This window comes from Plecotus auritus (genome assembly GCF_963455305.1).
Source record: "Plecotus auritus genome assembly, chromosome: 1".
NCBI classification, from domain to species: domain Eukaryota; kingdom Metazoa; phylum Chordata; class Mammalia; order Chiroptera; family Vespertilionidae; genus Plecotus; species Plecotus auritus.
Window position 1 is genome coordinate 200,414,047 of NC_137770.1, and position 26,306 is coordinate 200,440,352.

At 35.8% G+C, this 26,306-nt stretch overlaps 1 protein-coding gene across 1 annotated transcript; it reads right to left on the minus strand.

Annotated features, from left to right (window-relative positions):
• Nucleotides 1–3,173: 3,173 nt before the first annotated feature.
• Nucleotides 3,174–23,353, minus strand: AFP (alpha fetoprotein). Its single transcript, XM_080664000.1, has 15 exons — nucleotides 23,224–23,353; nucleotides 22,279–22,330; nucleotides 21,219–21,351; nucleotides 19,197–19,408; nucleotides 17,994–18,126; nucleotides 16,779–16,876; nucleotides 13,485–13,614; nucleotides 10,759–10,973; nucleotides 9,011–9,143; nucleotides 8,369–8,466; nucleotides 7,660–7,798; nucleotides 5,930–6,153; nucleotides 4,690–4,822; nucleotides 3,669–3,723; nucleotides 3,174–3,322 (listed from the first exon to the last, which is right to left on the minus strand). The coding sequence occupies exons 1-14, from the start codon at nucleotides 23,306–23,308 to the stop codon at nucleotides 3,679–3,681; spliced, it is 1,830 nt and encodes a 609-aa protein (XP_080520126.1). The 5' UTR covers nucleotides 23,309–23,353; the 3' UTR covers nucleotides 3,174–3,322; nucleotides 3,669–3,678.
• Nucleotides 23,354–26,306: the final 2,953 nt, after the last annotated feature.

Consider the following 26,306-nt stretch of genomic DNA (forward strand, 5'->3'; position numbering starts at 1 on the left):
CCCCCTCCACCCCACACCCGCCCTTCCCAGGCCTTCCCCACTCTATTGTCTGTGCCCATGGACGATGCGGAGAGCTAATTCTTAAAAGAGGCTGTTCTGTGCTCACCTGTTTCAACAGTTTGTCACTCCCACAGGAGTTTTTAGTTTATTAATATCAGGAATGAGAAAGGTGACATCACCATAGATGTTAAAATGATAACAAGGGAATATTTTGAAAAATATTTTGCCAATAAATTTAACAGTTTAGATAAAATGGGCAAATGCCTTGAAAGACACAAACTACCAAACCTCACTTCAGAAAAAAGAATCTAATCCTGTTGACACCAAGCAAGATGGTCACTGCTTCTGTTTATGTTTCACAGTAGCAATACGTCAAGTGATGGTCTTCTTTGCAATTTAGTGTACAGACAAGAGCACAAGTTACATTCTAACCGCCCCCCCCAACACATACCTATTCATCCTCTTTAAAGCCTGCTACCCTAGCCTCTCACCACACTCCAACCCCCATCACACACACACCACACACACACACACACACACACACACACACACACACCAGATCTTTTCCTTGTGAATGAGAAATGTGTTTTCTCATGTTTTTTATGTTAATTTTTAGATCCATGCTTCTTCCTCTCCCCAGTGTGCCTTTTATAGGATGAAGCTGGACACCTCTCTAGTTCACCACCTTTTAAGAATATACAGCCAGCCATCCACATAGTCAATAAATATTTATAGAATGTCTATTATGTTCTAGTCACTGCTCTCTACTGAAGATAATAGAAGTGAACAAAACAGACTGAAATCTCTGTCCTCATAGGGCTTCCACTAGTGGAGGTAGACAGAAAACGAAACAAGTGATTTGGGGGATAGTGATAATGGTATAATTTAAAATAGGACACTAAAGGAAGACATTAACATCCAGTAGATGATAATGAGTAGAAAGTGTGAGGAGGTGATGGAATGAGCCCCACAAATATCTGAGGACAGTTTTCTAAGCAAGAATAATCACAAAGGCAAAACTCTAAACAGGAAATTGATTGGTGACTTGAAAAACAGCAAGGAGGCCACTGGCCCAAGCAAAGGGATCCAATGAGAAAGGCAGAAAAGCAGAGAACAGAAAGGAACCACTATGTAGGGACAGTGTACAGACTTTACATTTTACTCTGAGTGAGATGGAAAGACACTAGTGATTTTTAGTTAAAAAACTGGCATAATGTGTGTGTTTCATGCTATTGAATCAGGTCCAAGTCCTGGCAACCCTATGAATGGGTGATTCCACAATGTTCTGTCCTCAACAGCCCTGCTCAGCTCCTGCAGATTCATGCTTATGGCTTCTTTTATGGAATCATTCATCTCATATTAGGTCTTTCTCTTTTCCTGATGCCTTCTATTTTTCCAACATTACTTTCTTTCCCAAGAACCCTGCTTTCTTATGATGTGCTCAAAGTGAGACAGCTTCAGTTTTGTCATTTTTTGCCTCCAGGGATGTTTCTAGTTTGATTCACTCTAAGACCCATTTGTCTATCTTCCTGGTGGACCACGTTATGCATAAAACTCTCCTCCAACACCACCTTTCAAGTGAATCAATTTTTTTTTTTATCATCCCTTTATACTAGCCCAACTTTCGCATCCACAGATAGTAACTGGGAATTTGAGGATATGGATGTTCTTATCCTTGGTCTCTAATGAAACATATTTACTCTTTTTTTAAAAAATATATATTTTATTGCTTTTTTACAGAGAGGAAGGGAGAGGGATAGAGAGTTAGAAATATCGATGAGAGAGAAACATCGATCAGCTGCCTCCTGCACACCTCCTACTGGGGATGTGCCCGCAACCAAGGTACATGCCCTTGACCGGAATCGAACCTGGGACCTTTTAGTCCACAAGCCGATGCTCTATCCACTGAGCCAAACCGGTTATGGCAAACATATTTACTCTTAACGATCTTTTCTAATTCTTCCATTGTTGTTCCTCTGAGTCTCAATCTTCTCATGAATTTTTGTTTCCAGGCATAATGATGTAAAGAATTATTTCACTTAGTATATTGAAACCAGAGCTGGAGTGGGAGGGGGCAAGGATACTTGAGAGGAGACCAATTAAGAAACTATTGCAATAATCCATGTGTGGTATGCTTGTGGCTTGTATTATAGGTATTGAGAAAGTCAAATTCTAGATGTATTTTGAAGGTAGAGCCAACAGACTTTGCTCATAGATTAAATGTAGGGGCGATATGGAAGAGAAGAACCAGAGATGACTCTAAGGCTTGTGGCTTGGGAAACTAGAAGAATTGACAAGATAGAAGGAAACACAAGTTGGGGATAGAGAAGAGTTCAGTTTGGAATGTGCTAAGTTTGTGTTCTTTCTGCATTATCAACATGGATATGTGAGGAAGGAAGCTGGCACATGAACCTGGAAATTAAGAAAAAGATCTGGGCTGGATATAAATGTGTATTGTAAACAAATATTAATGTGTTGGTATTATTGCACTGTCTAGATGAGATCATCCAGAGCGTGAGTTTAGATTCAGGAAAGGCTGCTCTGAGACACTCCAATACTTAGAGGTCCCAGTTGCAGAAACTGCAGTGAAGAAGACTCAGGAGGTGCAGCCATAAGATTGGGGGGAAATGCAAAGCCAAGTAGAAAAATGTTTCAAGGGAGAGGAATGATCAATTCTGTCCAGTTGTCCTGAGAAAACTCAAGTAAGCTAAAGACTGAGAAGTGACTATGTACTGGATTTTGCAGCATGCAGGTCATTGTAACCTTGATTAGACGTTACCTTGAATCTTTATTTGTTTGCCTGACTAGTTTTTTCAAAGAAGTAAAAACCATTTAAAATCTCCAATTTACTATTGCATTGATGTCAATTTGTCCTTGTGTTTCCATTTTTTTTAATGTATTTCACCGAAACATCATTTGGCTCATAAATTTTTCCAATATTTTTATCGTCATTGAACTTCCCTCTTAACCAAAAAAAAATGTATTATCCTTATTTAATGCTGTCAAATTGAATTCTACTTTATCTTATTGTGATCTCAAATTAATACCTCTCAGAATTACAACAAAATCAGATGAAGTCCATAGATGTTGCAACAGACTTGAAATAAAAATGTAAAGTACTATTTAAAGAAATCATCTTTAGGTTTTCATAAATAAGCAAGTAGGAAAAAGGAGACATTTGAAGATACTTTATTTCTATGATAAGGAAATCTCACATAAAAGTCTTCATTATTTTATTAATTCGTAAAAAGTACTAAAGTAATTTAGAATTAAAAAGTTCACACCAAACCGTAAAGACATATTTTGTCTTCTTCTCTTCACCCTGTAATATGAACAAAAATATATTAAGTACTAATTAAATGAGTAAGTGCAGAAGGTTAACTGGTTCTATTATTTGATATCAGAGAAATATTAGATAAATAGGAAGTTCTTCTGATGACATTCCCTGAGGCCTCTGAATCCACCTCAAAGAATTTTGAGTTCATTGAGTCACTAATTAACATTTTAGGCATAATTTTGTTTCAGTATCTTTAAAATAAAGATTTTTTATTGAATTGCATTTATTTGGTAGAAAAAGCATTTAATGGTAGTTGTTAGGATGTATTTCTATATAGATTGATATTTGGGGAATATCAACAGTATTTAGCTTTGTCTGAACTTTTTGTTACCTGAGATAATTTAAACTCCCAAAGCAGCACGAGTTTTTGAAATCAGTTTTGGACCCTGCAAATTAAGAACAAATAAGAATCATTAGATAAAGAAATTGGTTACTGTTCTAGTCATACAGTTAATTCTCCACTATCCAAGGGTGAATTTGCAGGTTTATAGATGAACCAAGTTAAAAAATAAAGATATACATTTCTGATGCCAACAAGTTGGGACAATGGCAGCCAGAGAGAGAGAAAAATCCATTCAGATCAATAGTAGATTTTGTTTTCCTACACTAATCTCTGAAACACAGCCACATACTGGCAAGTGTACACACTCAAGCACATTTAATTATATTATCTATTAAAAGCTCAAGATTTCTAAATATTATATATCTTTGGAATTTATATTAAAAAATCTAAACTTTTACACTAGGAAATAGACAAAATTGACAAAAAGGCTGAATTATACAATATATTTTTTAAATGTAGTGATGCTATATTTAGATATTTAATAATATAAATTAGACTTACAAAATGTAGCCAGTTACAAATAAAGCTAAAATTGCTAAATAATTAGATTAAGATAATTCCTAACTACTAATCTGTTGATATTCAAAGCCATGCTTCCAAAGGAGTTCAAATATATTTTCTGTAAATATTCCCCCAGGATCCTGTTTGTACAATTCATTTGCTAATAATCCATTTAATATATTCAGTTGAACAGATAAATTTTAGGTCAGAAACTATCTAAATTAACATCAATTAATTATATATTCACTTTATTATCTTATCTACTAGGAAATAAATCAAAATTAGTAATTCTCTTAATATATTTTAAATTATACTACTTCTTAATATTTGGTGAGAACACTATGATTATTTTTTAAATGTCACCTAATTCTTTAATCTATTTCTAAATGAAATTTACATCTCTCTGGCATTATTTTTAAAGTTATAAATCAGTGAGGTGTTCTTTTCATTATTCATTGCAGAAAATTCTGTACTAAGTATTTTGAGTATGAAAATGAGCTGCACATACCTCTTCTGCAAAGCAGACTTCCTGTTCTTGACCTTGGCAGCACTTTTCCAGTAGGCCAGAGAAATCTGCAATGACAGCCTCAAGTTGTTCCTCTGATATTTGTGGCTTTTGCTTCACAAGGTTAATGAGAAACCTATGATTTAAAACAAAACAAAATACGAGAGAAGTCTGTTATACAATGATATTTGTCTAAAGTCTTCCTCGTAGAGAATAATCAGAGTCTTGGCAACCCTCATCATAAACCCTCTTTCCATCAGCTTATGACCAGATTTAGCTCACACACCTTGTCTAATACTTTCATTACAAAGACAGTCTAGAAACATGCCATGTGTTCCACTGGTCTGCATTTGTGCAGATTATAGAGGAAACATTATTTAATAGTTCCACCACACTTACATGTAGTGAAATACAGTCTATTTCTTAATTATCCAGAATATTGTTTCAAATTCTCTCTTCTCAAAGGCCCAGATTTGCCAATACTGCCATTCATAATTATGACACCCTTACCTGTGCACTAGCAGTACTAACTGCCTGCTCTACTCATTGAGCAATGCTTTCATGTTGGAATTAATGTTGGATGGAGCAATAGGAAAGGCCTGCCAGAAGAGATAGCATTCTTATTGTACCTTGCAACATGCTCCAGATTTTAACAGAGAAAAAAGGGAAGAGCAGGTTTTCCAAAATGAAGGAAGACCATTTACAAAACAGGTGAGTATTAAAATGCATGGGGATTTGGGGACCATGTGTTTCATTGACTTGCATTACCATTACCATTACAGAATGCCTCCCACAATTAATGGAAATGTGCATTCCATTTCTTAACACCCACACTTCATGGCTGAATTAAATATAGATATTCTTTTCAAAGAGTAAATTATGTGAAAAAAGATTCAGTGGTGTTTTGGAATAAAAGTACCCAGTCTTATTGTAAAGATATATCCTAATTCCCCAAAATAAATTGCCCATTTTCCACAGTCCCAAAATAACATTACCACAATAGTTCCAGTAGAGACTGCCTTTACAAACAGGAAATTGTCTGCCTTACTGATTTTTTCCAGATCTACATCCCAGTGAGGCTGTGAAGTCACTGAGAGAAGACTATTTTGAAAGCCACTTTCAGTACTTTGGAGTAATGTTGTTCTCCTGAGGAGCCCAAGAGTGTTGGGTGTGTAGCATAGAAATATCAACTGCTATTTGGTGTTGTCAGCCTTCTCCATACTAGCAAATAACAATTTCTTACTGTTGCTTCATTGTTTGCAGTGCTACACCCTGAGCTTGGCACAGATCCTTATGGAAGATGAACTTGTCATCAGAAAACTGTGGAGGGACATATGTTTCATCCACCACCAAGCTGCTGAAGCATGGCCTCCTGTTGGCATATGAAGAAGTGCAGCACTGGCCAACAGCAGTATTTATAGGCGTCTCTCCATGCCTGATGCATAATTGGCCAATAATAAGGTCCGCCTAGTTAGGAGAATGGGAAAAAAGAAAGCAAGGGAATTGAGCATTAGCCATAAAATTGATTCAGGTTTCCAGAAAATTATTGCAATAATTTTAATGTATTATAACTTAATTAATATTACAAGAAAATTTGCTGTCTGTATTGCTACATTGTAGTTTCTTCTTTACCCATTTATTTGGGATAAACTTCAGCATTTAGTGACAGATGTTCTATAGGTGATGTTGAAGATAGTCTCTTCAACTCTATTTTAGTTCTTTGAAAGATGCTTCCAAAGGGGAAAGTGTCTTCCCTGACCTAAGAAATCAATACATGGCTTACATTTTCCTTGTTATCTGGTTGAGTTTTCTATTTTACTTTTGGGACCCAGAGAATCGCCTTCTGAAGGTAAGAATAGCACAAACAGTCATTTCGTGTGTATGTGTGTGTGTGCACGTGCGCGTGCGCTTAAGGCTTTCCTAATGTGGAATCCTCCTACCTTCCATACTTCAGAGCTATTTTCAAGCACCTACTAATAACTTGTAATAAGGGCAAACATACTTTTTGTGTTCACTATGTCTTAGGCTAGTCCTAAAACAAGTGAGTTGGGCACATTACCTTGTGACAGCCATCTTATGAGGATGATATGCCAGATGAAAAAGCTTCCCCAGTGTGAAATGACTAACAAGTGTTGAAAATGGGAAAGGACTGTAGTCAGGAGCCCCCCCCCCTCCGCCCCCGCCAGAATACACTCTTGAACCATTGCACTATCCTACATCCCTGCATCCTCCCAACATATGGAATTCAATAAAAAACAAAGATGATGCTTAATCACAAGAAATTCTCCTTTTCCTTTCAATCTCTGGTGAAAAGTCCCAAGACATGAAGACTAACTGGCAAATCACTCCCCATCATTAAAAAGAGAAAAGGGGAAAAATTTGTATACAATTTTAGTCATAATTGTGACTTTAAGGAAAAAGATTTAAAAAAAAACCCTGTAATCATATGTAGGACACTGGTGACATCAGTCATTTTACTATTGAGAATGTGGAACTTACCCTGTTCTGTACCCTACACCTGAAAGGGAACAAATTATTCCTAAAATCACAATATGATTATACTACAAAGGATAAAATTATAAGTATGGCTAAAAATAACATGACTAATTTTAATTCATCAAAAATGAAGCTCTTTATTTTCCTTTTTAACATTAAAGTAAATATTTAGTGAAGAAAACAAGGAAATCATGGAGTGAATGCTGTGTTGGCCAGTCTCTCTTCCCTTTACGTAAAGCTTGCTCAGACGTTGTTGAGTAAACTGGTTGCATTTCCACCAGCCATTCTAGAACAGGAAGCCTGGCCACATGCTAACTATCAGAGCTTAGTTCTCACACCCCCTCTGACTGCAACTACATGAATAAGTCTACTAAAGTCACCTCCGCTCTGGTTTTTACCATTTCCTCTCAATGGGAATTTTGAGGCCATTTCAGTCAAACAGAGCAGAAACCAGATGAGACTAGACAAAACACTCACCGCTCCCTCACCGCAGGCCAATTGTTTCTCCTCGCTGAGCCTGCAACAGGTGGCTGCTGCGCTTGCCATTTTCCTGGTGTAGGCCATCAGCTCAGCGGGGGTCAGCTGAGGGGCTTTCTTTGTGTAAGCAACAAGAAACCTGAAAGGCATTTGTCACCAAATCCTGCTGAGTCATTCACGAGTCTTTGGACTCACTTCTTCTCCAAGACCCTCTTTTGGTGTCAGAAGACATGAACTCAGCTCATTTTATCATCCACATGATATTTGGACTAACTTTGGAGATGCGATTATTCTAACAACCACCCCTTATACTCCTATGATACCAATTTATCACAATGGGAAAGCAAGCCCTGGGCAGAAGGTTGACTCCTATTCCCAACCTCAGAAGCTTCATTGATTTTAACGTTGATCTTTTGGTGCTTTAACCAAGACAGACTCTGACAGAATGGATAGCTTCACTGCTTGATTTGGGGGAAACCAAAGCCAGTACCACCGATCGTACTTCACAGGCCATGCATGTTACTTCCTGAACCAGGGAATGGGGAGGGCTGCCTTCTCCCAGGGGAAATTGGGTGATCACATTATACTGACTCCCAATCTGAAATAGGAGCTGAAATTAGAGTCAGATGAGAGACTAATGTAGATGTATATTTCCCTCACCGGTTCATAATTTTAAATAACCAAAAATACTGCTTTAAAAAAACCATACGCATTTTGTAAGTAATATTCTCCTAGTTTCTGGAAGAGGCCACAACTTCGCTTTGCCAATGCTTGGCTCTCCTGGATATATTTCTCTAATTCTTCTTCCTGAAAATACAAACATTATTTCATACATTTTTTTCTCTTCCTGGACACACAACTTTGTATGTAAAAATTGACCAATTATATTTCATTCTATGATGATACCAATCTTAGAGAAAGCAATTTTAGAGGGTTTTTAAAAAATATTAAATATGGCAAAGTTTGAATTGTGAGAATAAAAGCAAATGGACTTTGAGAAGATTAAGTTTAAAACTTTGTGAATCACCAAGTTATTTGATGACAGAATTCAATGTTTGGATAAAGGGTTGCAGTTCTTTCTATACAAATTCTTGCCTTTCTGGAGCTGTTAAAAATGAATGTTATTTTTATTCTGTGCATCAAAGAACTTATGGGTAACATTTTTATTTCCAAAGTAAGCCACTAGATGTTGACAACTAGTTAATAGCTACTTAACATCTAGATGACTAATTAATAGATATAACTAGCTAACCATTAGTTAATAACTAGATAATTTCAAACTAACAGCATTTTTATTGGATGATATCTATCCAGTATTTCATATTCTCCCTACAAAGCTAGAGCAATTTACCCCTTTATCCTGGCATTCAAGAGGGTTTTGAGACTGGGAACACTTCTCCAACAACTCCTGATATCCTTTAGCAACTCTTAGAATTACTGGGACAGCAAACTTAGTATGTCTTCTTGAATATTCATAAGTAAATCTGAAATATGTGTGAAAAAATCATGTTATTAGAATTAAGAGATAAATTCTTCCTTTGTTTTATGGCAAGCAGAAACTAAAATTCACATAAGTAACCCTGGAGATCAAATATAATTTAAACTACCTGCATGGCAAAATTATTAGTACAAATTACAACACCTCAAATTGTTTTAAAATGCTGTGTTTTGTCTTCTTTTGCAACCTTCATTTTGGCATTTTAATTGTGGACTTTACATTCCTTTATTCAACAAATATTTTTTCAGTGCTGACTCTATGCAAGCATTTCTTTAAGCAGCAAATTTTCAATAATGTACAAGATAAAATGCCTGACCTCTCAAAAGCATACATTATAGGGAGGCAGAAAAAAAATAAACAAGAAATGCGTCATCTAATTTTCAGTGGTGGTAAATCAATGAAGAGAAATAAAGGAAGTTAGAAGAGAGGGAAAGAGGTGACACCTAAGTTACAGTGTATAGTCAAGAAAATTCCCTCTGGTAGCTCTTTCAGACCAGAAACCTGGGTGAAGGGAGCCACACAAGTATCTGGGGGAAGATCAGTCTTGGCTGATAAAATTTCTACTGCAAAGAACCTTTCCAATTGAAGAACTGCTTCAATTACATACACAACAAGCTGTGGATATGTATGGATGTGTAAATTCAAAGATAACTCTTTAATTTACTAATTGTATTCCCAGATTATAGAAATGGGTTATGTTCGTTCTGCCACCAATAAATTGTCAATATGGATTCTTAAATCTTGGCATTGTTCTTACTTTGCATAATTTTATTTAGCTGTGCAAACAATGTGTGAATGTCTAATTTTAATGTAAAAATAGAGTAATATCCTCAGGGAATATTAAAGAGAAAATTGGGCCCTTATTTTCATTACTACATTAGAAACAGACTCTTAAATTTAGAAAGAACTTTGGAGATCATTACGTATAATGTCCTAAGAGCTGCACAAATTCCTCCTCTAATAGTGTCCGTAGATATACACTGTACAATAAAGGAAGATGCATTGACTGCTTGTTCCCTTAAAGGCAAACAGAATGAGAACATGCCACATCAATTACAACAAATTACTAGACTACAAATGTCTCTAAAAACCTTTTTATTTTCTTACAAAAATAAGACATGAATTCAATAAATAGCAAATAAACTGTCCCAATGAAAGTCCTTTTATCTAGCATTAACTATTGCATTATATTGGCGGGGGGGTTAAAATATGCACACTGAAAAAGCACATTCTGAATCATGAACCCTTCTTTTTAAAAAATATTCACATCCTATGTGTAAGTTCAAAGGTGGTCTTCCTATGAGTAATCCATACAGGGATGACAATGCTTCAGATTCCACAGAAATTCATACAAAATTAAACTATAGCCTAAAAAGCAAGCACTTAATAATAGTATAGGGGAAAGTCCCATCAATATAAGATAGATTTCATTCCTTATTCCCTAGTTATCTGCTCAAATATATTTTGGCTAAGTACATTCTAGCATTATTCTCACATACCAAGCTAAAAATCCACAGCCTTCACTCCACATTTCAACAACACAAAGCTGTCAGCTATATAATCTTTACTTGTGTGAAAGTACATTAATAGAGTGTGTTTACCTTGCCATAAAGAGGTCTTTTTCCCTTGAAGAAAATTGGTTGAAATCTCTCTCTCCTAAAAACCTATTTAGAGTTGGAGATAAACCTTCAGGTTTGTCATCATTTTCTGCATGAATTATGCATTGACCAAGTTCAAGTGTGGGCAATTTGCAGCATTCTGCTATTTTGCTTGACAGAGTATCTTGTTGAGAACATACGTAGAACATAATTTTTTCCTGTGATAGGAAAAATAAAGTATACATTTTAAGGTTTAATGCAGAACCTCAGGGCCAGTTTCAGGGAGGAAGGAAGGAAAGAAGGAAAGAAAGTGGAAGGAAGGAAGGAAGAAAGGAAGGAAGGAAGGAAGGAAGGAAGGAAGGAAGGAAGGAAGGAAGGAAGGAAGGGAAGCATAATAAAAGTAAGGAAAGAAGAAGACATTTTACCTTGTCTCCTGTGTAGGCCAAAGTGTAATATGCTAATGTTATGCTAAGGCCGCTCAACCACATGCTTCTCGCAATGTTGCCTTTCCTCACTCCTTTCTACCTGTTTATTCAATTTTTTTATAGTGTCCCTCTAAAACCTACTCATGTATTTTAATAGGAAGCCTTTAAAAACAAGAGATGAATGTACTCCTCAAACCAAATGACATGCACATTTATGTATATCTTTCTATTAATGTTGAAATTTGCTGCTAAATACATTTGCTGTTGATATAACATGGAGAGCAAACCTGCTCTATCTTTAACAAAACTATCTGCAGTGACCCACGATGACCTCCAGAGGGCAGCCTATCGATGATGAAATAGTTCACCTAAGTGGCCAGAAAGCAACAGAATGCACATTCCCCTGACAGGACTGAACATTCTGTGCATTCTCAACAGGTGAAATAGAACCTATAATTCGGTCATTAAAATCCAAATTACATACCATATTGCAATTAATGTTTCCACTTTAAATAAAAGAAAAAGTGCTTATGAGTTCCAAAAAATTGAAAAACTAATTTTTAAGTTACTATACAAAGTAATTAAATTGTCAATTAAAACTGAGAAAACTGACCTCAAAGAAAGACAAAATTATTCTCATTTACTGTCCCTTATCGGCATGTAAATACTTCTAAAAGGTAAAGTAAATAAAATAAGAAAATCTGTCTTGGTGGCAGCCCCCTCTCAGTTCATCTTCCCCCACTCTTTACACCAGGGTCTCTGCCTGTGCTCAAAGACTGTCACTCTCCCTGCAGTTGTGACTCCTTGCTGACTTCCAAGAGTAGCTCAGCCAAATTGACACTGAAATGAACATTTTACCCTCACTTTCCACCTTCTGGAAACCATGTTTAAGCCTCCTTGGAGAAGAAGGTATATCATAGGGACCAGAGAGGGAGTGATTTCAGAATAGACAGACCTCTCGTACAATATCCAGGAAGCCTAGGGTTGGCCAAAATAGGCCAATGCCACATTGCATAAATTGTGACTGACTATGGCATTCCCAATGGATTCTGTTGTTAGGGTGGTTTGATTTTGGTTTTTAATTTTCCTAGAACCCTTTATTTGTACCTCTCTTTGGAATGGCTATAGCTTTACCTTATAGAATAGTTTCTGTGTTACTTTTTTGTACTCATATACTAAATCTATCCTAATATATAAAAAGCCAGGGGCCGTCACGACCGAACAAACAACCAAACAGGAAGCTGCATGGGGCGACCAGGCTGGCAGAGGGGGCAGTGAGGGACGACCAAATGACTGGTCCCTGGGCTCTGGCCAGGGTGCAGTGGCAGAAGGGAGCTCTGGTCCCCAGTCAGGGCACAGCTGAACTCTAGGTCCCCCGCAATCAGGAACGTGGCTGACCTTCAAACCCAGGGCCCAAAGCTCCCTATCACCACCATGCCCCAGCTGGGGCCCAGCAGTGGAAGGGAACTCTGGGCCCCCACTAGGGCACGACAGAATACTGGGTCTCCCACAATCAGGGCTGTGGCCGGCCTTCAAACCTCGGTCCCAGAGCTCCCTGTCACCACCATGCCCACAGCTGGAGCTCCACCACCACACCCCAGCAGAAGGGGGCAGTTAGGGGCAACCAGGCTGGCAGGGGGGGCAGTGAGCAGCGATCAGGCCAGCAGGCAGGTGAGCCGTTAGGAGCCAGCAGTCCAGGATTGTGAAAGGGATGTCTGACTGCCAGTTTAGACCTGATCCTGGGCCTCCAGTTAATATATAATAGAGTGTCTCCCAGGTGCCAGGCATTGTGCTGGCAGCCTATGGAGATAACAATAAACAAAAGACAACACCTACCCCAAGGAAGACATTTGTCTTAGCTCTCCTATCAGCTTATAAATGCCTTGAGGTCAGCGTGTGCATTGATGACAAATGTCCTTTACATTGGCTGTTGCATAGGAATTATTTAATATGTCTTTGTCAAATGAAAGAACAAATGGATGAAAACCAAATACATTAAAAGTAAAGAGTCTGCTCCCCAGCCCCAAATCTGATGTGGAGGCCTTCTGAGATGCTTCCGTCTCCTTCAGAAGTAAGAATGAATGGGTGCTGGACTCACAAGAGGAAAGCATCCCTTACGTGAAAGGCAGGATCAACAAAAGACGGTTTGCTTCACTAGCACCAAGTCTAACTTCACTGAGTCAGCTAGCTACCATCCCCTGTGACCAGCTCAAGTCAGATAACCTTCTCCCGTTTAGAATGAGAGCAAAAGAAAGAAAAGGGAGTGGAAACATGTCTGTTTTTTTAGGAAGCAAGACTCCTCACCGCATCCTGCAGACACTCCAGCACGTTTCCTCTGCAGCATTCCTCATGTGTGTGAGCCACATCTAGGACCAGTTTCTGAATTTCAGTAAAATTAGTTTGGGGAAACTTTTGACTCAATTTTGTAATGGTTCTAGAGAGAGAGAGAAAAAAAGAATTAGAAATAAATCTCGATTATTTATCAAAATTAAATAACATTTATCAAGAAGAAATATAATTTCATTTCCAAAGACATAGAACCGAAAAAACCTTGTTGTTTCAAGAGGGACAGGAAAGTGTTACAAGTCTTGTTGGTTGCAGCAATTTCTCCAGGGAGTGGCTCTGTAATTATGACCTGATCCCACAAAAGGTTTGGAAGTGACTTGTCTTTACCTAAAACGCTTCCTAGGAATTGTGACGAAACCTATCTTTTTGCTGTTCATCCTTGATGCTGAGCACTTAGGATCAGTGTAGTGAGTGGGGTGAAAAAATTAAAAAAAGGATAAACAAGTAAGAAATGGAAAATTCCACAAGTATGACAATCATTTTTTACTTGGGAGGAAAATAATATAATTCTGAGAATACAGAGAGGGGTCTGCATATGTAAATCAATAAAATGGGACAAGAAAATGAAGCACAATAAACATTCAGATGTGTCATCATACCGAGACATGTAGTGTGGCCCAAAAGGGAGGTAAGACATAAAAATCTTTTTCCTTTGGCATTTCATTATATTTAAGAGATGTCGAGGTGAAACTCCCTAGAGCAGCTGGTGATGCTATTACTAATGAAGATAAATTTTCTTCATAAATTCACAAAGTTTAAGTTTAATCACTTATGGATATCAAATAATAAAATCATTAGAAAAATATCTAATTTATAGTTATTACTAAGATAAATTTAAATAAACCAGTTAATGAATCAATCTTTAAATTTCTAATAGAATGAGAGAGTAAAACATAAATTTGACCTCTCCCAAGAAGAAATTTCAGTCAATCTTGGACTAACTCCATGTCTAAAAACTTTAATCTAGGCTTCTATTGTGTGCAATATTCTTAACTGTGTAATGTACAAGCAAATAAGCAAAAAAATATATAATGTGAATGCATATAATTAATACTTTTTGATTAGCAGCTCAGATGTTTTCCTATACTAGAAATATTTCATCATAAATTTGAAGAATATTTTAACCAGTGTGTAATTTAAAAATTTTTAGCAGTTGCATTGAAAAGTAAAATAAAACAGGTTAAATTCACTTTAATAATATATTTTAACACCAAGTATCAAAAATATTATTTTAATACAGAGAACAGGTTGATGGTTGCCAGAGGGGAGGAAGTGTTGGGGGACTGAGTAAAAAAGGTGAAGGGATTAAGAAGTACAAATTGATAGTTACAAAATAGTCACATGAATATGAAGTACAGCATAAAGATTATAGGCAATAATATTGTAATAACTATCTATGGTGCCAGGTGGGTACTGGAAATAGCCAGGGAATCACTTTGTAAAGTATATGAATGTCTAACTACTATGCTGTACACCTGAAACTAATACAAAATAATATTGAAGGTAAAATTTTTAAAATATACATTATCTTAATGTGTAATCAACATTAAAACCTACTAATGAGATATTGTACATCCTCTTCTTCATACCAAGTCTTTGAAATCTGGTGTATATTTTACACTTAGAGGCCAATTTCCCATTTGCACTAGTGACCTTTCAAATACTCAGGAGCTACATGGGGCCAGCGGCTGCCATATTGGGTAGTACAGCTCTAAACCATTGGTAGTTCTGATTTTTATATCTGACTTCAATGTCTCATTGTCAGAATACAGAAAATTAAAGATCACTGATGTAATAGACAAATAGCTATAATGAAAATAAATCATGACAGGACCTAGAAAACTGGCTTTTGATGTCCGGCAGTATGCTCCTGGATAAAGTGCTTTAATTCCTGTGGCCTTCAAGTTACTCATGTGTAAAATGAAGAGGTTGGACTAGATGATTTAACTGGATTTATATTATATTCCTCTTCATTGTAACAACAAAGATAGAAGAAATGAAATAGAAGATTAGATAGATAGATAGATGATAGATAGATAGATAGATAGATGATAGATAGGTAGACAGAAGATAGAATATCCTATATAATGAAAGCCTAATATGCTAAGTGTCCGGTCATTCGGTCTTCTGGTTGTCCATTCAACCAATCAATGTGTAATATGCTAATGATGTGCTAAGGCATCTCAACCACTAGCTATGACGTATACTGACCACCAGGGGGGCAGATAATCGACCAGTCACTATGACATGCACTGACCAGCAGGGGGAAGACACTCTGACTGGTATGTTAGCTTGCTGCTCATGTCCAGCTGATCAGGACTGTGTGAGATGGGTTGGACACAACCCTGGAGGCCTGTCGCGGTCCCTCCTTGGCTGGCCAACCTCCCACGTCCCTCCCAGGCCCTCATGGTGCACTGGTGGAGTCCCTCGGCTTGGCCTGTGCCCTCTCACAATCCAGGAACCCTTGGGGGATGTCGGAGAGCTAGTTTCAGCCCGATCCCACAGGCCAGGCGAGAGACCCCACTGGTGTGCACCAAGCCTCTAGTAGATAGATAAAGATAGATAGATATAATAGACTGATAGACAGATAAAGGCAATTTAAAAAGGGAGAAGGCAAATATGTCTAGTGTCAGAGTTAATATGGCCAATTGAAAAATTCCAAATTTGCCTTTGAGCTTTTTAGCAGCTGAGACAAGAACACAAACTTCAGTGAGTAACATTGCTTTCATCAGCTAGAATACATCCTAGTTCTTCACACATGACAATTTTTTTCTCCTGTTACTAGATTCTTATATTATTGACTCAAGTGAATGTTTTCATGGAAAGCAGCAATTGACATAATGGAATTTAAAGCAGACTAGGAAGCAAAATTAATATAAAAAAAAACGTGTACTTAAGCCAACAATATTAAATGACACATCAGTGAAGACTAATCTATTTTGAAGAGAATCTAGAAAAACAGCCTATGAGGTATAATTTGATTACAGCCCAGGAATGTAAGAGTATCTAGAATAGATCAACAGTGTAAGTCTTAGATGCCCTCTTTAAGTATTTTCTCATCTAGATTAATAAATGTGAAACAGCAAATTGATCTATTAGCTTCTTTCCAATCCTAAGATTTTGTGATTTTCAATCACATTCTCATCAAAGGAAACTGCTCCCTACAACAGTGACAAAGAGAAAATGAACTTAAATTACAAAATTGTAGTTCTGTAGACCTCACCTTGTTCCCTAGATAGAACTTTAACTTACATGGCTCCAAAGGTTCTGGGTCCAAAATTTCTCTTTACTGCACATACATGTTGATTTAACAAGCTGCTTTCTCTTAATTCTTTTGTAATTGATGCTGCCTAAAATTCGAAGAAACAAAGCATCAAGAAAGCATGTATTTTCTATTACAACCTCTAATAATCTCCAAAACAATAGATATAGGTAAAATGTGAAACTCTATAAAATAAATTTTTTACTAAAAATTACAAATACATTTTTGTAGAACTGTATTCATTTATTCATTATTTTAAGTTCGTTTATATGCATCTACACCACGTAGATTTTTTAAAAATACCTTAAAACAAGAATCTTACAACTTTCATATTTGGGATAATGAATAAAGAACTGTAAGAACTGTAAGACAGATCAACACCTGATAATTTATTAAATGTCTTCTCAGTCACAAAAAAAAACACACAAGATTGTATCACAGCCTGACATTCTGGAAATAGTCATAATTCTTTAAAATTTTTTGTTGTAGGGCTTCTGGTGGCAAGTAATTAATTGTGGATCTTATTCTAGCTCTCTGAACCTAAGAAAGCTACTCTTTTCCCTCAATCTAAGTTGTCTTGATTGTTAAATAACAATAACAACATGAGTTTGAACTGTGTAGGTCCACTTAAATGTGGATTTTGTCGATAAATACCTGTACTATTTGTTATCTGTGGTTAGGAGTCCACGAATGTGGAGTGCTGATAGTATGCATTGATCTATGCTATTTTACATAAGGAACACCTAACCTTTACATTGTTCAAGGGTCAACTGGGTCACCTGCACTTACACCTCAAATTTGTTCTAAGGATTAAAAGAAATAGCAAATGTAAAGCATTTATCATAATTTTCTTTTCACTATTTTCTCTCTTCTTCTGCTCCTCCTATTCTTCTACTCTTATTCTATCCTCTTTTACTTTTTTCTTTTACCTCTCTTTCATTTATCATCTCTACATTTGTCTTTCTTTATTCCCACCAGACTCACTTCCTTAATAATAAAATAATTTTGGCTGAATGAAAGAATAAGTGAATTATAAAAAACAAAGCAAATTCAGGTTTTTTGGCCCAAAGAGTATCAGACTGCTGAAATATGCTCTATTCTGGAAATGATCTTCTATACAAAGCATATTTCCATTTTTAACTTTGGTTTTAATGAGTCATAGCCAGATGAAAGTGTTGGTTCAGATATTCACACAAATATAATACCTTTGTTTGGAAGCATTCTATTGCATTTTCAGCTTTGCAGCAAAGTGGAATTATTTTGTCATAATGAGCAGCCAAAGAAAGAAGTATAGGTGCATACAGGAAGGGATGCCTCCTTGCTATCTCATAGATGTACCTGTGAAATGAAACAGAACTGTAAGATTTACAAGCACATAAAATAAGGCCACTACTGCTTGGAAGTAGACCCTGAAATATGTTTAAAAATACAGAAAACCATCATATTTTTTGTACATGTGCTATGAAAATTTTTTCTCACTAAAAATCCCCAGGAGAAAAAATTGGACAACAGATACCATATTCTAATATGAGAACAAAACTGGCAGAGATGCTTACTATGCTTCTTATTAAAGTGTCCTTTTCAGTAAGTCTACTCAAGGGTCAGCAAGACCAAACAACCACCAAGTAAAACAGAATGGTAGATTTGTTTTTCGTCATCAGTGCAGAATAGAATTATCTATCTTGTCATTCTCCAGAGCAGATTTATTCTAAGGGCAGTCCCCCCAGTTTTCTGGTTTAGGTAGCAACATAGGAGACACCAGTGATGGCTTTCCTTACAGAGAACCTGGGTTCAAACCCCAGCTTGGGGGTGTACGAGCAGTGTGCCCTCACCCAATTTCTCTAATCTTCTAAACTTCAATCTCCTCATCTGCAAAATGGAAAGAGGAAGAAAAATGAAGAGAAAGAGGATAAGGAGACTTCACAGGCTGCTGTGAGCATAAATCCGATCATGTGCAGCAAGAACACGTGTTCTTATAACATCCTACGTGCACAATAAATGTTAGCCATATTTGTGTATCTTACATAATCCTGGATCACTTTTTTTTTATTTAAAGGAAATTTGTTCAACACAAAACACCAAATATTTGACTCCGAAGAAGTCCTTCTGTGAGGTACTAATACATCCTTAGGCTAACTAAAATGGAAAGAGTAGAAGGGAAAAGCCAAGATGTATCCCAAGCGGCCACAGGAACACTGGCAGGTCTGCTGTGGCCCCTGCTGCATCTCTCTGGCATGCTGTGGAAAGAAAGGTTCACTGAAAGCTGCTCACCTAACTTCCCAGTGTAAGACCCATTACTTCTCCTTCTCCATGTTTTAGAGTGCAACTGTAATTTGCAGAAATATTATATTCTGCTTGGGACTGCTCCCTTCCTGGGGTTTTAATCTACATCTGCATTGGATCCTTACCGGTTCATGAACGTCTCCCTGTTTTCTTTATATTCTTTACAACTTGTGACAGGTTCTGGAAGCTGAAAAGGTGGGATGGATGCTGGAGAGGCCTTTTTATGCGCTAGTAAACAGTTATGTCTTTCTTCTTCACCTTGGCTGCAGCAGTGTGAAAGTCCATACTTTTCAGAAATTTCCTTCTCATGGCAAATTTCTTCCAGAAAGACAGAAAGCTAGAAGGAAGATTTCTTTTTAATAAAAGACAACTGACTTTTATTAAATCTGGAAAACACATTAAAATTTTTCTAATATCCAAAATCAGGACTATAGATTAAGGAAATAATTCCCCATACAAATTCCAACATATTTAGTTTTTTTTGTGTGTGTTTGTTTTTTCCATCACCATTTATCCCCTCATCCACCTGTACCCACTCCCTTCTCCCCCGCAGTCACCACACTGGATATTATTTTTAGACAAAAAAAAAATCTGGAATGGAACAAAAATAACATCGAACATTTTTCATGGGGCATAATTACAGATTTACTTAAAATATTTTAAAATGTACATTTTAAATATTTAAAATCCTTTTTTGTTGCCTTAACTTTACCAAGGTCAAGATTATGCCACCAATATTCTGAACAATGACACTGAGGAATACTGTGTTTCATTCATTTCAGGAAGCTTTTAATTTAGCTTTTCAGAGCTGCTAACATTTAGAGAATTTGGGATATCTTAAGTAAGTCTTCCAGTACCTAATCTACATAAAAACCATGCCTTTAACTTGATAAAGATAAAGCACCAATCTGTAAAATTACACTGAATCTCTCCTCTGAGATAAAGTTGCAATATGGAATGTATGATGTCTAATATATACACATCCTTAAAAGATTATTAGGACAAGCAAAAATAGAGATGCAAAGCAGGGGTCTTTATTAAATCATCAAATTCATATTAAAAAGTGCTTTATATCTTTAAAATGGCATCTCCTCTAAATATTCCAGGCACATTGTCTTTTGGTCACTTCATCAACCCATCATGACAAAGGATTCTCTGGGCATTTTGTTCCATAATTAGGGTAGTTCTAATCACTATAAAGTTCTTTTCTATATTGAAATAAAGTAACAATAACTATTATTTATTGATCTTCCACATTAGAATATCCTTATACTAGAAAAAGTTTTCATTATTTACCTGAAATTCAAATTTAAGTGGGCTTCAAGTTTTGTTATTGCTGTTTGCTAGGTAACCCTATGTGCTATGCACCTCACATTCACTACAGTGCAGGGTATAGTGTAGTGAAGCTTCCAGGGGTATTAGTGCTGCAGCCACATGGTCTAGTTGAAATCCTGGTTGGATCTGGGCTCCCTTAAACAAGTTACTTCACCTCTCTATGACTCGGCTTCCTCAACTGGAAGACTAGCATCTATCCTTGGGATTATCATAAAGATTTAATCAATTTATATTTTCAAGCAAAGCTGATATTCTGCCAATAAGCCCCAGCCAGGGTCTCTTGGCTCACTGGACAGCCATTCTGATTCATCAGTGCTATGTTCTATGTCATAAAATATTTTGAGTATCAATATGTATGTAACACTCCTTAGAATAATGCCTGTCACTCTGTGCTTAATAAAAATTAATTCCTATTACTAGAATTATATCAATTTCCATGATAATCCTGAAATGGAAGCTATTATTATTTCTTATTTTGTAGATAAGGAAACTAAAGTTTAAAGAAGTTAAGAAATATACCTATGGTCACCCAGACACTCTTATTTCAGAACATTAGCTCCTAATCACCATGCTTATATTATCTCTTTACAATAGTCACTCATTGTTTTCTCTTCTATCCTCTTTAGCAATTCAGAATTAATCTAATGCCTCTTTCACACAATAATTCTTCAAATATTTAAATGTGTTTCTTATGCTATCCCTGTATCTTCTCTTCTGCATGTTAAATTTTGGTCAAATTTAATTTGGTCAAATAATAATATTAATTATTATTATTGTTGTTATTGTTATTGTTATTATTATTATTCACTCACCTGGTTTTCTAGACACCCTGCAGGCTGTTCATTGCCAGAGGGTTTCCCAATTACAGGCAATACATCTTTTACCATTTTGCTTACTTCCTGATAAGTGGCTTCTTGAACAAACTGGGCAAAAAATATGGTAGCTCTGAAACAAAAATACATATGAATGCTTAAGAAGCACCTTATATCAAGTTTGGTTTTCTCTTGTTTTTGTTTCTGTTATGTTATGGCCTATTTAGGGGGTACCTTTGCTAAAAATTCATGTAAAATTAGGTTCTAGCCATCCAGGAAAAATATAATTCTTCTTCCTTGTCCTCATTCCCCACAAATACACACATATCTGTTAAAAATCAAAATAAGTGAGTATTCTATAAGAGTGGTTCCTCCTTTTTTGCAATGCAATGTAATCAAGAGTATCTATATTCTTCATAGTTTCTTTTAAATTTAAGCAAAGAATTGGTCATCAGACGTCTGCTTGTGTCTACTCCCAGCATGATCAAGGTCTGATTCAAGACTGAGGTGCTCGTGGGTTGACCCAAAGTGTTGCTTTCGCAGGTCTCTGTGTGCAAACAGTAGTAGTAACACATTCCTTTAAATTTCTTATTAGAAACTTCAGAAGTGTGGTACAGAAAAATAGCTTTCAAAAGAACAAAACACCATATTTAAAATAACAGAAAATCTAATATTTTATCTCTTCTTTTTTATTACTAGGATTTAAATAGTATTCAGAATAGAGAATATTGCGATATCATTTTATTGGTATTGATGAGAAAAATTCCTGAATTCTTTTTGGTTGCCACTGATCAGATACTAATCTTCAGTATCTAAAATCTGATTTGATTTGTCCCATGGAATTGAAAGAAATCTAGAAGCTAACATCTAGGATGTAGACCAATGCTCAACCTCTTCAATATCAACCTGATATTAAACAAAAATAACTTTTTTTGACATTGACCAATATGCTTTTATATTTAAAAAAAAACTCATAGAACTACCCAATTTTATTTAATTACTTAACTAAAATTATCATTGCTTTGCATGTTTAAAGTAGATCTACACAAGCAAAACTTACAGATCAGCTAAATTCACCTCTGCAGAGCATTGGGAAGAATCCAGTATAGAAGCTGGAAAGCAAAATAAACTTCATGAAAAATGGTGTTTTCAATTGCAACCAGGAAAGTAATCATTATTACATGTAAATGTTTGTATTTAAGTTAGAAGTAAACAATTTTAGAAATAAGAAGACATTAAGAATCATTTATCCAAACATCTTAATTTTGTACTTAAGAAAACTAGAAAACTAAGAAACAAAGTTAAGAATAATTTATAGTAGACTTAACACTAAAAATCCATATTTTATATCTTCTAATTGTTTTTTTCTCCCCTGTACTGTGATGCTCTGGTAGGCTTGGAAATCAAGTGATTAAAATTGTTAATTTTAGCCATCCTTTTGAACATATTTACACCATAGTTTGCTTGCCCATTTGTATCCCAGTCACACTATTTCTTCTTCAGTTAAATAACCCATTTTTCTCTAAAATAAAGAATAAAGATGTTACTTATATTACTTATTTTACCAGTCTGAGGGGGGTTTTGCATGTAATGGAACCAGGATTATGGTCTGATATGTATATATGTATATATATACACACACACACATATATATACATATATTCAATTGATATACCTATTTACTTTGATATATATATATAGATAGATAGATAGATATAGATATATATATATATCAAAGTAAATAGGTATATCAATTGAATAAATACTGTACAAAAATGAATTCAAGATGAAGAATACAAACCATTCAACAGATAATGTTAAACACTGCCCTAATTTTGTAAACCTCTTGTAAAGTTACAAGTTTATCATGCATTTAAAGATATTCACTAATTAAATATTTTCCCCTGTGTAGAACAGTAAGGGTGATAAATAAATTAATACAAGTGAATAAATTTAAGAATTTTAATATAGAGAAAAGACATAAAAGTAAAACAAAATATCTTACCTATTCCATATGCATTGTTATGCATTGTTCTGGATTCAGTAATATTTAGTAGGAAAATTAAAAGAATTGATACCACCCATTTCATGGTTATTAGTTATTTTGTTGTTGTTGGCAAAGGTGAGGCAAGAATATTGAAAATCGTGCTGAAATTCTTTTATACCCTTCTCAAGCAATGCCTGTTAACTAGTAATCTTTTATTGGTGTATCTGTTACTTTATTTCCTTAGGTTGAAATGGACAACTTGCCAATAATTAACAGCACAAGGATTATTTGTATTTAATGTTCAAGGACACAGGCCTCTTTTGGGTGGAAAAAGGAAAAAACAACTTGCAAATTCATCCCATGTTGAAAATATAACAAATATTCTTCTCAAACTACAGAATATTCAAAGACATTATTTTTCCCTAAATTATACAATAATTAATTTCTTTCAAATTAAAAAATGAATGAGACTATAAAGAAAAGAGACCAGACTTTGTATGAAATTCAACTAAATCCATCAATTCATTAAAAAATATTAATTGAATGCCTTTCACATGCCATGCTCTGGACACAATGACCAACTCAGGCTTTCTCTGAAGAATCCATTAATTATTATGTTGCTGTTTAGCTCAAAATTCCTTTTCACCTGATTCATATGCCAATAAGGTTCATTTTTATGTATTTGGCATACTGTGTATGGCTTAACATAGAAAGCTTAGAGAGCAAACCCTCGCAAACCAAGTCCTATCATCATTTTATTTGTTACAAAATAATTTTGTATGTGTATCAAACTTTGAAGTGGGTTCATTTAGCAACTCAAGATAATTATGTTAATACTCAATAAAGTGCACTTACGAATGCCACCTGATTCTAAGAGTTCATCTCATAGCTTCCTTATCTATGAGGGCTGCACATTAAAATCACTTGAGCAACTTCTAAAATTATCAGTGCCTAGACTGTACCTCAGACAAATTAAATTAGAATCTTTTGGAGTTGGGACCTAGTATTTTCTAAAGCTTCATAAGTGATTCGTTATTCTACAGTTGATATTTAAAAATCAAATCAGCTCTGGTAGGAAATAAGTAGGATACATTCATAAGATGGAATAATATGCAGCCTAAAAATAATTTTGTGGAATAATATTTAATGATATGGAAATATGCTCAAGGCTGGATAATTCAATCTTATCATTCATCAAAAGATTTGAGGGGACATATGTAAAAAGCCTGGCAAATTATAGGAATTTATAAAATTTTGATTATTTCAATATTATAGATATAGATATAAATAGACACATAATTATAAATAATATGTGCACATTAAGCTAGAGGTATGTTATGACAGTCACCAGTCTCATTCATCAGGAAGATGATAAGACTAAACCAGGAGTAACAGCTTTACTGTCACACCGGGTTTGTTTGTTGTTGTTTTTTATCTTTCCTCTGATATTGTGTGGTCTTGTGTCTTCCTTTAATCTTCTTCCATGTTCTCCCTCACCAAGCTGACCTCTTCCATTTTTCACCATATGACCAGAATGGCAGTGCAGTGTCATGGTTAAACATGTGGCCTCAGGACCAGGTCTGAATTGCCTCGTCACTTATTTCTGCATGACTTTGGATGAGTTATTTAAATTTTTCTGGGCTTTTTTAAATCATCTATAAAATAAGGATAGTGATGGACCTCCTTCATGAATAACTGAGGATTAAATAAATTAATGAGCATAAGTGGCTCAGAAGAGGGCCTTGCACAGAGTAGCACATCGTAGATGGGAGTTTTATTTATTCATTCAGCAAGAACATGAAATTTGATTAGAATCATCAGTAATAAGAAGCAGGCCTCTTGCTACATTTAGCATCTCATGGGAGAAACAGTTATGTCAGCAATCACAAAACAGTGTGATGGATGCAATGATAAGAAGAGTGAAAAAAGAAACACCTGGCATCTTTAGAGCATGTCAGGTAAGTCTTCCTGGAGTAAGTAGCATTGTCCTGGAAAAATGAAAAAAAGGGAGGGAAACATGTCCAGGCAAATGTAGAAAATCGTGGAAACATCCCCTGGTGAGAGCAAGCCTGGTGTATATAAAGAATTGGAAGACATGTATTTTCAATAAAGTACAAAGTTTAAAGATGAGGAAATTTATTCCATAAAGGACATTTTCTGCAAAGCTGGCAGGGGCCACATCTCAAAGACCTTTTATTTTTTTAAATATATTTTATTGATTTTTTACAGAGAGGAAGGGAGAGTGATAGAGAGTTAGAAACATCGATGAGAGAGAAACATGGATCAGCTGCCTCCTGCACACTTTCTACTGGGTATGTGCCCGCAACCAAGGTACATGCTCTCGACCAGAATCGAACCTGGGACCCTTGAGTCCGCAGGCTGATGCTCTATCCACTGAGCCAAACCGGTTAGAGTTCAAAGACCTTTTAAGTCAAATTTACACCTCATCCTAAGATAATAGAATACTACAAAAGAAAGCCAATTAAAAAAATCACATGTGTGCTTTGAGGCCATCTCTCTTGGTATAGAGGGCACAAGATTGTGATAAGGATATAAGTTAGGAAGTTTGTGCTATAATGATCCAGTAAGTGGCCTGTGAGAGTAGTGCTAATGAGAAATGAAAGCTGTGGATGAAGTTAAGTGGTATGAATGAGATAAAATCAAAAGAACTTACTGAATACGTGCTATTTGGGTTATAGGTATTGAGCTCAAGATAGAGTGACCAGTTTACTCAAACAGAACTGGTTTGTGTCTGTTTACTTAGAGTAATTATTAAGCAGAGCACCCTGGTTTGTGTGTTGAAGTATCTTTAAGACCTTGAAGTCGAGAAGGTGACCAGCAGTTCTGTAGCAATTCTTACCCTCTCGCACAAGATTGAGGCTGGAGATAGATGTTCAGGAATCATCATCTTGGAGAAGGTTATTGCAGCCATGTGATTAAGAAGCAAGAGTGTAGAGAATGTAGGCACCCAGAGGAACACCAAATTTTAAGAAACAGCAATAAAGAAGAGCTTTGAACCAGAGTTTTTCTACCAACTGCAAACAAACTTTGATCTATATGTCATTGCTCAAAGTTCGATCTAAGTACATAGTGCACATCAA

Bases quoted from the DNA above. Each gene is read 5' to 3' on its own strand.
- AFP (XM_080664000.1), bottom strand. From the start codon at position 23,308: ATGAAATGGGTGGTATCAATTCTTTTAATTTTCCTACTAAATATTACT. The intron at 10,974-13,484 runs GTGAGGAGTCTT...TTCCTATCACAG, and splicing joins TGGAGTGTCTGCAGGATGCG to GAAAAAATTATGTTCTACGT. The intron at 7,799-8,368 runs GTATGGTTTTTT...AATGCCTTTCAG, and splicing joins GAATATTACTTACAAAATGC to GTTTCTTGTTGCTTACACAA.